The sequence below is a fragment of the Rhea americana genome, unplaced genomic scaffold, assembly GCF_003343005.1.
Source record: "Rhea americana isolate MKP2758 unplaced genomic scaffold, rheAme1 scaffold_29, whole genome shotgun sequence".
NCBI classification, from domain to species: Eukaryota; Metazoa; Chordata; class Aves; order Rheiformes; family Rheidae; genus Rhea; species Rhea americana.
Window position 1 is genome coordinate 301,532 of NW_028186412.1, and position 12,125 is coordinate 313,656.

At 36.8% G+C, this 12,125-nt stretch overlaps 1 protein-coding gene across 1 annotated transcript in view; it reads left to right on the forward strand.

Moving 5' to 3' along the window:
- The first annotated feature begins 486 nt into the window (after window positions 1-486).
- Window positions 487-12,125, forward strand: part of CEP57 (centrosomal protein 57) — an 18,343-nt gene continuing 6,704 nt past the window's right edge. The window contains exons 1-6 of the mRNA XM_085309092.1: window positions 487-588; window positions 2,428-2,584; window positions 5,707-5,886; window positions 6,200-6,321; window positions 6,981-7,097; window positions 11,534-11,611. Coding sequence (XP_085165218.1) covers window positions 487-588; window positions 2,428-2,584; window positions 5,707-5,886; window positions 6,200-6,321; window positions 6,981-7,097; window positions 11,534-11,611 — 756 coding nt within the window. The remainder of the gene's footprint in view (window positions 589-2,427; window positions 2,585-5,706; window positions 5,887-6,199; window positions 6,322-6,980; window positions 7,098-11,533; window positions 11,612-12,125) is intronic.

Here is a 12,125-nt window from a genome sequence, read left to right on the forward strand (position 1 = left end):
TGAAGCACARGAAGTTCTGCCTGACCGTGAGGGGGAATTTCTTTACTATGAGAGTGACAGAGCACTGGAGCAGGTTGCCCAGAGAGGTKGTGGAGTCTCSTTCTCTGGAGATCTGCAAGGCCCGCCTGGATGCAACCCTGTCTAACATTTTCTAGGTGATTCTGCTGAGCAGGAGTGTTGGACTAGATGATCTCSAGAGGTCCCTTCCAACCTTACTGATCCTTTGATTCTGTGAAAGGTTAAATGTGCTCAGTTCTCCACTATTATATAATACTGCTGCACTTCTGTCCTGTGGGACTGTTAAGCTTCTTTGTTAGTGTGAGGTTTCGGTGTGGTTTAGAGATGGAAAGAAGATAGAGAGTACCCAGAAAAGAATGGAGCAGGTGTAGTTAGCAAATAGGCCCTACTCATAATTCAGATCAAGTACAGTTTCTTGATTTTTCATATATATGTATTTTCCCGTGTTTCAGGATTTTCCTGAAAAATATGCAAAGTGGTGATCCACATGAGAATTTCCAAGAGCAGCAAATTGATTTAGTGATTTTGAATGACTTGGGAGACTGGGGAGGAGGAGAAGAGCAGGGAATGGTATTTGAATCTGAGATTAGTGATGTTGAATTCCTTGCTGCTGTTTCATATTTATTTTTTTTTTCAAATTTTTCAATTCAGGTGTATTTAGAAGTCATTCAGCAGACTATAAAAATGGTCTTCTGCTCAAATGTATATGGAAAATATACTTGTTAGCATGCGATTCTTTAGACTAGAAGAAGGATCGATTGTCTAAACTGTACTGTGGATACTATTTCAATATGAATCTTTCAGTATTTATTTCAAGCAACTGTTTGCACTTAGAGTATTCAAAGGTAAATTAATTTTAATGCACGCAATCTCTGTTCAGGTGGTGTTTTGGAGAAATAACATTTAAAGAAAGAATATGTTAATGTTTGTGTAACATGGTGTTTGAGTGTTTAAGTATATTAACTTTTCTGGTTAGAGGTAGAAGTCACTTATGCCAGTAAAGAAAGCAGCATTTTTTTAATGTAGTTATTTTTAATTCTGAATATTTTAGTGTACTTGTAGGGTACTTGTGGCCTTCATTTTCTCATACACAATGAATCAGTTTGTTTTTAATGTGAAATTAACTGCAAATAGCCTTTAAGTAATATATGATTTTCTTAGGTTTTCTTTTCTTTTTTTTCTTTTTTTTTCCTCTCAGTGCAACTTGGGCTGTAGTTTAATTTGCTATGAGATAGTATCATAAATGCTTTCTGCATTTTAATTTAAAACAAAATATGTTCCAAATATTTGATATTTGCAAAAACTTAAAAAACCCTGACAATAATAGCAATTTCTTCTTTGTCTTATTTGTGAAATAAACCTTCTGTGCTAAGCTGTAGGAGCCAGAATATCATGTCCTCCCGCTGCCCRCTTTTGTCTTAGGTTACCTTCAAATTCTATTACTAAAATATTTAGCGGTGGGTACAATAGAAAAAGAAGTGACTYTAGCATATTAAAAATAAGCACTTGCATTTTATTTAGGATACATACATAAATCAAAAGTTTGGCCAAACACAGAGCGTACAGAGTGCTTTRCTCTCTTCCATAGAAGAACCTGGTTAGAAAGCACGACTTAATTGTATCGCTACTGGATAGTATTTTCAGTACTGTGTGACTCCTTCTGAAACATCACATCATTCAAAACATTGCAAGCTTTTGGAAAGCAGGTGGAGACGCTGGGAAATCTAGGGTCCCTGCAGCTGCATTTTTTGAGAAGTCTTAAGATGACCTAACAGCATGTTGCTGGTTGGAGGCAGAGGTCCCCTGCTATGATCTTTTGTTGCTTGTCTTGTGCAGGTTATACTGATCAAATCTGGCATAAATCTGGCATAATCTGGCTCAGAGATTTCTACAGATATTTGTAAAGATAAGCTGTAGTCAGTGTAAAAGAGCGATTGGGACTATGTGGCTGGGAGACTATGTGGCATGTCTTTTTCCCTTTTTATGGTCTGTGAACTGTTACTGCATTAGATCAGGCTACATAAAGCACACCTGAGACCACAGCTCTGTCTGTTTTGGTCACCCTGGTAGATTCTTATGTGCAACAAAGACTGTTTTTCAGTGAAGAGCAAGGCTGCTTTCCACCTGACTAGAGTATTACCTTCTTAATAAGCAAGAGAGGATATAAGTAAGTAGAAACAAAACTGGAAGTTGGAAACTAGCATTAAAAAAATGTTGGGTTTTTTTTCTGATCTTGTTTTTGTGGGGGAACTGAGATTTAAAAATGGCGCAGCCCAGGGCTATGAGGGAGGGACTATTACCTTAATACTATTATGATCTACAGTGGTATTTCTCCACATCTTAATCTGATTCTACTTTTTTGTTGTGATGGAGAAACAAATGTACTGACAACTTTGTTTTGTTTTTCAGAGTGATCTACGCAAAATTTATAAATCTRCATCAGCCACAGATGGACTCTCTGCAACGTCATTTATAGATTATCCAAAGTACAAGCCATTTATTAATTCTGATTTGCTGCGGTCCCCACGGAAACCTGTCATTCCATATCCTGAAAGTAACAGCAGAGGTAATAAATAGTTCAGTTAAATTTTCTTACCTGTTTCAAATCACCTGGTACAGGTGGTCAAAGCATTCTTTATGAAAAGGGTGCAATATCCTTGCTTTCCAGTGATGTGTAGGTTATGTTTTTTAAGTTTCTTACCACTCCTCTTCCTGAAAAAGGTCATATTTATAGCTGGAATAAGATGCTTCCTTTTAGCAGTATGTAACTGTAACCTTGGCTGAGTTCCTTGAAACTGGCTTGACATGTTTTCATTGCCCCTTCTTCCATCCTCCTCTCCTTCCCTCAATCCTACCTCTCCCCATTTCACAGTCGAGTTTGGAATAAGGAGGCTTTAGTTCCCAAAATGGTTTGGAGCAAGGAGAAAGGCTTCATGTTGATGAAATAGGAAGACTTCTTATGTACAAAAGATGAAGGGGCAAGATTTATCAGTGAAGTGCTTAGAACATACAAAAAAGAGTATTCTGTACCACAGTGCTGAACTGACAGTTCACCATYGCCAAAAAGAGAGGAGGTTTTGCTCCAATTCCTTCTTCCCTATTTCTAGTTTCTTCCTTCTGTCTTCTTTCCTATTCCATTTTTGGTCTTCATCTCCAGATAAACAATTTCATCTTGCTCGAATTGACATGTACAAAAATATTCTTGGATAGTTTTCTSTTGTTTTAGTGAATTGGCTTGTTGTGCAATGAGATGTGCCCCAGAACTGCATTAGGGTAAATACAGGAGGGAGCAAAGGAAGTTTAGAGGCGAGAACAGGATTGATTTCTTCTGTGTGAGCTGTTTGGCTCAGAGTCGTTGTGAAAATACTCCCCTAAGAGTGGAGTTGCATGGAGGCTTAAGGGTATGAAAAACTTCAGATTCTCTTTATAGGGAGAAAAATGAGCTGTACTTACGAGAGACTTAAACTGAACCCTAATGTAACCCAAATTAAGTAGAAAATCAGCATGATGGGTTCAAGTGTCTGTTCTAATGATGTAATTCATGCCTGAATTATGGAAGACTTGCATGTTAATGATGTAGTAAATGGAATCTGAAATCCTGAGGTGTCATTAAAAAATCATAGAATGGTAAGGTTGGAAGGGACCTCTGGAGATCATCTAATCCAACCCTCAGCGTAGCCCCRTATGGGGATTGAACCCATGACCTTGGCATTAGCAGCATCATGCTCTAACCAGCTGAGCTAAACCTGCCCCCCAAATGTAGTATGTGCTCTGGCATGCACAATACAATCGGTTTTGAGAGTACTGTTGACACAAAGCTAGAAGAACCTTGTGACATAGATAAAAATTTGATGAGCAGAAAACTCTCTTATGAATTACTGGTGTAGGTGTATTTTTGTAGATTGCGTTGTATGTTTGATTAGAGAAGCTTTTGACATCCAAGTCTGTCTGATAAATTTTTCAAGCAAGGAATTTACTCCAAAACAAATAGTTGGGTAGGAATGTTTTAAGAGTGCAAAAATGTTTTGAAGTGTATATTTTAACAAGATTAAGGATTTAGGAATTAACTTCAGAGGGAGAAATAGATTTGATTGTTCCTGGAGGTTTTTATCCTGTGCTCACCTGTGTAAAATCATATTTAAAAATCCTGAAACTAAGTATAGCAAGTTCTGCTTATTTTCATTTTGACTTTGTGTTGTTTGTTTATGCCTCGGCGTATATGCTTTTAACACTGTAATAAGGATGAACTAGTATAACGTGTCTGTTATTAGGCATTTATTTCTTTGTCCTGAAAGATATGTGACGTTCTTTTAGGTTCCATCTTCATTTGTTCATTGCTGAAAGTGCTTCACTGCTGTATTTTGTTAGTCATTGTTGTGAATACAGAGAGATTTTAATTTAGCCCTAAGGATTATGTAACAAAGCTGTTTATAGTTTCAGCTGTACCTGTTTCAACAGAATCCTGATAACAGTAATATAAATAAAGAGAAGATGCTACAGTTAGTTATTCTGGCATCCTGGGAACATTTTGCCTGAACTTGTGACTACTGTTACACGCTTCTTGTTTACTTACAGTTACCTTAGAGTAGATGGTTTTTATTAGTATGATATTCTAATGTTCTRCTATTTTACATTTCAAGATTCTATAAATTTACATTTTAGAAAACTCATTTTGATAACTATTTTCCCTTTATTTCTGATCTGATGCTCAAACAAATATCAAGTCCAAACTTTATTGGGTTCATATGTTCTGTAATAAAGACCCATTATTTCTCTAGAGTGGGTTTAAGCACAAGAGTGTGGTAACGTGATCTCAAAGGTAAGTCTGCTATATGAGCTGTCTGCACAGATAATCTTCTGTTTTACTTTAATGGGACTWTGTAGGGAAGTAGCTTATGGTTATGATTCCCTTTGCAGAATCAAACAATACAGCTAAGAGACGTAATACACCAGATTACCAGCAGATGGTCTTAATTGCAAGATGATGCGAGTTCTATTACCACCAGCTTTTCTGTGGTGACAAATTATATGAAGGTTTTATTGGGTAATTGCTAAAGCAGGARTTGAATAGAAAGAGGAAAAGTTGTTCAGCACAAAGGAGTAGCATATCTAAGAGGAGGGGAAGGAACACAGGTGTGAAAACAAAAGAAAAGAATCAAAAAAGAGTGACTGCTTAGAGAAATAAAGATTTTTATCGCTCTTCTGATCATCTTGTCTTTTTTCCTGCTCAGTGATTGCTCACAGGAATGTTGTGTTTGCGTATTTGTCATGCTAGCATGCACTTGTAGAGGGAAAATAACGCTCTGTTGAGCATATAGAGGACTGCAACTCCTAACTATTCAGTKGAGAGCTTTTGTTTCCTTTTGATAAAACGAGTCAGAAGATGCGCTCTTTGCATGTAATCTRCATAACATTTGCTTATCTTAGATGCATCTGTAGCTCACCATATCTCCAATGTTTCAGATAAAGGTAGATACCAAAGGCATCAGTACAGTTGAAATGATTTCTAGAATCAGTTACAATGTAGAGGGAAGTGTRTCTTAATTCCTGGAAGGAGTTCAGGATGGTGGTGGTGAGAAGTCGGACTTCTCATATAGCATACTTTTTATAAAAAAAAGCTTTCAGTTTGGTGTTTTCTGAAAATGATCATTTACCAGCACCTAACAAAAGATACTTTTTCAATTACAGCAATATTTTCTGCTCTGAAGAATCTTCAAGAAAAAATTCATCGGCTRGAGTTGGAACGGCTTCAAGCAGAGGAGAATGTAAAGCACCTCAGCAGAGAAACAGCAGACTATAAAAAAGTACTAACTGAACAAATGCGACACAAAGAACATGACAAGACTGAAGTGTCAAAGAAAAATCAAGGTTGTTTGTAAGCTTTATATACATACCATAGAACAGTGCTACAGATAAAATATATACTTTGTCCATGTGTAAAAGTATTTTAAATTACTTTGTTTAGCACCTTTTACCTTGTAATGACACACAAGGTTATGAATGAATCATTTTAAAAGCATACTTTCTTTTAGGGATTTTGCAGGTAAGCAAAATTTGATTAATTTGTTAGCTTCCTTAGTTGGTTTGTTTCTGGCTTATTTTGGAGCTGTACTGAAAACACTGAGAAATTCCGGGAACGACCAGTGTGTGATTTTCCTTTTCTGCCTTATGTTATCTTCAGAACTGGCTTCTCAGTTGGCAGCTGCTGAGTCGCGTTGCAGTCTTTTAGAGAAACAGCTTGACTACATGAGAAAAATGATCCAACATGCAGAAAACGAGAAGATGCATCTCTTGGAGAAGCAGGTGTGTTCTCAAGACTGTTTGGAGGTTACATTTATAAAAGTCATGAACTGTGTGGTTTTTTTAGGGTTTTTTTTTGTTGTTGTTTTTTTTGTTTTTTTTTTTTTGTAGTTACTCTTTAGATCTTTGGAGGTTTTCTTTACTAGTATTGTCTAAACCAGAGCCAAAATACTTGTTTGGTAAAAATAATAGTAAAACTTCTGTTTTCCAATATCAGTGAATATGGGGTATGTCCTGTATCTAAAATGGACTTGAATTTTGTTTTATAGGTATGTGGATCGCCTAAAGCTGTTCATCAGTCTCTATGAATGTCTTATCTCAGTCTATTGAATATCTATTTATTATTGAAATAAATAAAATTTAAGGAAGCTTCTTCTAACAGCTGAGTARTTGAGCAGTCTTTACAGTTGTGGGTTTGAGGGGGTAGAGGTGACTCTGCAGAACCTGCTGTTGTCTGAATCTAGCTAAGTGTGAGGTTCCTAACGTTGGTGGACCAGTGATGAAGTTGTTCTTCAAYTGTAGCACCATGCAGAATTGCACAAAGAAGCTGGTAGTTCCTTTGGTCTATTTATGGTCCCCCTTTGCATTGCAGACATAAGGCTTGCTGTGAATGTTCCTGTTCTATTGTGCTTAATTGTTTTTCTGTTCTTTCTCTTTTCAAGGGTACATTAGAAAGAGATCGTCTTCTTGATCAATCACATGTCCGATCTAAATTGGAAAAGCTGGATATACTGGAAAAAGAGTACACCAGACTTAATACAATGCAGTCCCTAGCAGAGGTCTGTTATTTCTATTGTGTACTGTATGAGGTCTTGATTACAATAATCAACATTTTGTARTTACATGTCAATAATAGAGTTAAGCAAAACTCTGTCCTATAGAAAACAATAGCAACTAAACATTGTTTTTGTTTCTTTAGCTGAAGTGGGAGTAAAAATTTGAAGTTTTCAATGAGTCTTCACATGACCAGTCAGGCCTTGGTGGCCTGCACTACAAGAACTGAAGTTCTGTTTAACCTTAACACTATTTGTTGATGTTCCTCTTCTGTGGTTAGTTCATGACAGGCATATAAGATTGAGTGTATCCTTAAACTCCGAATTTCTCTGAGTCACCTTGCATAATACTCAATACTTAAAATTACGTTCTTTTTATGACACAGATTTGACTTACCTTGTGTATTTTTTCTTTTTTGCCTCTTCTCCCCCCCCCTTAAGAAATGCAATTATTGCTCATTGTTTGCTTGCAGTATTCTAAAGTCTCAAGTTGCTAGCCCTGTAACAACAGATGTCTTGTCAGTGTATTTGAACTAGGCTGTTTTTTCAGGAGGTCCAGCATGACCATGTTTGGTCATATTCTGTCTCTATGCCATCTGTGGTCTGGACTTCTGGAACTCAGTACACAACTTAGCTGCTTTTGCAGATGGAACACATGACACTTAAGTATGAGCTACAGAAGGCTCAAGGAAGGAGAGACTTCCACCTGCAGATATGTACATATGTATATATGTGTGAGTGGAGATGAATGAATATACACACACACACACACATATATGTATATATGTAAGAAATCTCACTTAAAGGAGCAGATACTACAGTATCAAACTGTGGTGTTGGGGACAGCTTTGATCTTTGTCAAAACTGTCACCCTACACACCAGCTTTTACAAGATGCTGAATTAGAGGGCACTTGTCCAGAAGTATGTAAAGATGTGTCTACTAGTAGATCTTCAGTTAGTCTGCTGTCTGCTGCAAGACTTCCCAGCCATACAGGGGTTCTTGATAGTACCTGAACCAAGGCAGCTGTAGCAAGCTTTTTGAGATCTTGACACCTCATTGTTGTGAGCTCCATTTATGGAGCAAATGTGATTGCATTGWTTACCTGGGCCAAACTCTTTGAAACAGAGACCATGTTCATTGAGAGTAACAGTAAGTTTCTCCAGGGTCAGGATTGAAGTAACTGATTCAGCAACAACATTTCCTTTCTCAAGGACTTTTACCAGGTGTGGCAGCTGGAATTTGGAAGGAGGTGGATTACTTGTCTCTTTGTACTTGGCTRGTGAACTTAATTTCAGCCAGCAGATCAGTTGGTTATTTTCTGGATCACACTAGGTATCTTTGATTCTTTGATATTTTTGTAAATTAGTAGYCACCAAAATTTAGTCCTTTTAGTGGAATTGGGTGTTAAACTCCACACAGTTAATTAGGTTCTGAGAACTGAGAGAAGTTTGGATTTAGCTCTGACTAAGGTTTATCATCTTTGTGATCATTTTGCTGTCGTAAGTTGTCTTTCTAGTCTCTCTGTCTCTGTGTGTGCAAACCGTGTTCCTATGTGAACCTGTGCATGTTAAGTGTCACTTTATAATTCTGAAAGGGTGTACTCTGCTCAAAAAAACTGTTGCTTGTAGTCATGGCAAGATTCCAGGAACACTTGCAAGTTTAATTTGGGACAAGAAATAAATTCATCTGTTTACTCTTCAGAAGTTCTAGGGTGCCTTTAGGGTGGAAGCTTTTCTGTAATCCTTTCCATTAAGGACTTTTACATTCACAAGTCCAGAGATTTTTTTTTTTTTTGAAGAGATGGAGATTTTGGTTCAGTTGTAAACCTAGAAGAAAGAACATTTCCATACATGATCTGTTGAAATGGGTAATAAGTGGTGAGATGACTACTTATATATGACTACTTATATGTAAGCCAAAGCTATCTCTGATTTCAGATGCCCTACCAGAGCGTAAGTTGTCTGTGGGTCTTACTGAGAGTGTTTAATCTCCAAAACCTGCAGAACCACAGCTTGGCCATCTAGTATTATCCTCACCAACCTATTGCAAATATTGATATTGTCTTTGAAAAAGAGCTGCTGACCTTCTTATTCATATGAAGGACTCCTAATTAGAGTATTTACATCAAAAAAATCCTAATGTGTTTTTATTGCAACTGTAGTCCTGTAGTGACATCTCTGGACACTTSGCTGAGTAGATCTGAACATCTCTGTGCATGAGGATATGGCTGTCCCCTGGAAGTACACCTAACCTCTGGTCTTGTGTGTGACAGATGGTCAGAATTTGAATGTATGTCCAGATCACACATTTTGAAGAACTGTAATTGGTAGTAATCAATCTTTTTAATGTTAACAATGAGCCTTAACCACYCCCTCCCCACTAGAAGCACTTCTTTGAACAACAGAAGTGAGGAGTCTTAGCATCATATTATGCCTGTGTGCTACTTAACACCTCTAATTGTTCAATATCCTTTAATTGCCAGGTGGGGAGAAGTAACACCTGCCTTGCTTGAGCTATGTCTGTGCTGACTGTTATAGAAAGCAGGTGCTGACTGGCAAGGTAGTGAAGCACACAGATAATTAGTTCCACCACCTCTGTGGTGAAACTAATTTGGATATTTTTCCCAGCAGACAATTTTTTGGAAATTTAGGGATTCTGCGTCTTTGAGGTCTCATCCCTTCCTGTCTACTTTGGTTAAAGTTATTTTAAATTTGTTTCAGTGACAGCCAGAAGGATGTGCAAGGTGATCAAAATCCTTTTTGAAGCTAGGTTAAAACAAGAYGTTGAAATACTAGATTTCCAGTTTTCATTGAAATGTTTTGTTAGTGATAAATGAGCAGTATATTTGAGTCAATTCAGTGCTGACCTKGATTTCCCTTTTGTGTCATGCTGCCTTATATTATGGGAGTTGTAATCAGGGAATGCCCATATTTTCACTATTAGCCAGGCCCCTGGCCTGACCCCCTAGTTGGTCCCTGTGGTGACAGACCAATCATCTGCATCTCCCTATGTAAACTGTAGCCATTTTGAGCACTGAATTGTAAGTGGGAATATTTGATGCTTCCCTCTCTCCTTCCATAAACAGAAATGTAATTTCCTTTTAGGAGTATCACATAAATGGACAATTTCCAGCATGCCCTGCATGAACTCTGAGTTTGAGCTATGCCTGTAGCTGAGACTACTGACTGAGTGAATACTTAGTTTATTTCAGTAAAGAAGTATTGGTTCAGCTACATATCACACTTGGTTTCAAGCATAAGCATTTGCTTCAGTACTTCCATATTAAATTTTGTCATACCTAACATGTTAAACTGGGATTTCTGTTTGTGTGACTGTCCCAGTGGAAAACACGAGTTGTGACACAGGCTGAAAAGGGTGGAAGATGACTTTATCTGGAGTATATCCGACTTGTATGAARAGAATAAATTCTTGTCAAAAAGGAAAACCTAGTTCCTTTATATAGTGCTTTTATCATGGATGCTTATCCAGGGATTTGCGTTTTAACACCTTTGTATAAACAGTCATATCTTACGTTACACTTAAGTAAAGCAGAATTATTTAACATTCCTTTGGGTTTTCGGTGTACTGAGGTTATAAATAATGCAAATAAAAGTATACAATTATAGCTGTTATTTTAGTGRCTCTATGAATAATGTTCCATCTTTGGGAAAGAGAAAGCAAGTTTTTGTGTGTCCTGGCACTCTGGATCATTTTCACTCTGCTGTATAAAATCAGAAATGCGTTTGGTAACTTCTACATTGGGAGTTTAAGTGTATCCTACTTAAACAAGTTTTTCATCTTGTTGAAGGGTCCACAAAGAGAAATTTTGCCTCTCCTGTTACCTCTTTTCTTTGAAAGGAGCTTTGGAAAGGCTTTTTGCYTGCTTTTAACTGTAAAGATGAAATCTCATCAGTTTTGCTTGAATGTCTTAGGTACATGGTATATAAATTTTTCTCCTTGTTTTTAGTAGAAGYRAGTTAGGTGTTTAAAACTTCTCTTYCAAGAGTTTGAATTAGATACTAAAAAGTATCTTTAGTAGTCTAAATAAAGCAAGTGTCATCACAGTCAACTGTAATGATAGGTGGCATACCTTTATTAGCTCTTTTTACAAAATCTTTCAGGATAATGTACACAAAACACCATCCTTCTCTTTAGTTGTATTAAAAAACATAAAGTAGATTATTATTACCCTATTGCTCCCTTAGTGGGCTTATTTAAGGCTAATGTCTTAAATTCAGGTACCAATTGTGGAAGTAAAACTAGAAAAATCATTGTGGTTTTAAGTATAAGCGCTTGATTACTGTATTTACAGATATACAGGTAAAACTCTAGAATTGATTACAATCTTCACTTAGCTTGAAGTAATAAGTTGAATTGATATCTTTTTTTGTGCTCTCAACTTTGTTAGTAATGATACCATTTTCATTTAACTTTGACTAGAAAAAAATGAAAGAGCTGGAACTGAAACTTCAGGAGGAAGAACATGCAAGGAAGCTTGTTCAGGAAAAAGCAGTTGAGGTAAGCAACAGGAAATTTCTTTTGTATWAGTATGCACTGCAATTTACTCCTCCTTTCTATCAGCTTTTCAACTAAACTTGCTGATAGGGTGTGTCATACACAAAATGAAAACCTAGTGATAATGGTGGGGTGTTTTTTTGTTTTTGTTGTTTGGAAGTGTTTTGTTCTTTTGATTTGAAGTTCAGCATACCAAGAGTAGCCTTTGCCTTTTGTTTTTCCCTTTTGTCTGAATGCTTTGGAAGCTTTTTTTTGTTTGTTTGTTTGTTTTGAACAGCATGGTAATAGATGTGTAAGAGAAGCTAATTGGAAAAGGGAAGTAGAAATTCATTCTGATTTATAGTTGAGGATGTATGAGGATCTAGTTCATCATTTTTTCCAACAGAATTGGCTGTGCCATACAGTTGGTTGAGTAGCTTACTATTTCAAGTTAACAGCAAATCTGAACTCTAAAAACTTCACTGAGGTAGGTAGGCATTTTTTCAGGATTTCCAGAGAAGTACTGATTTGTAGCTCC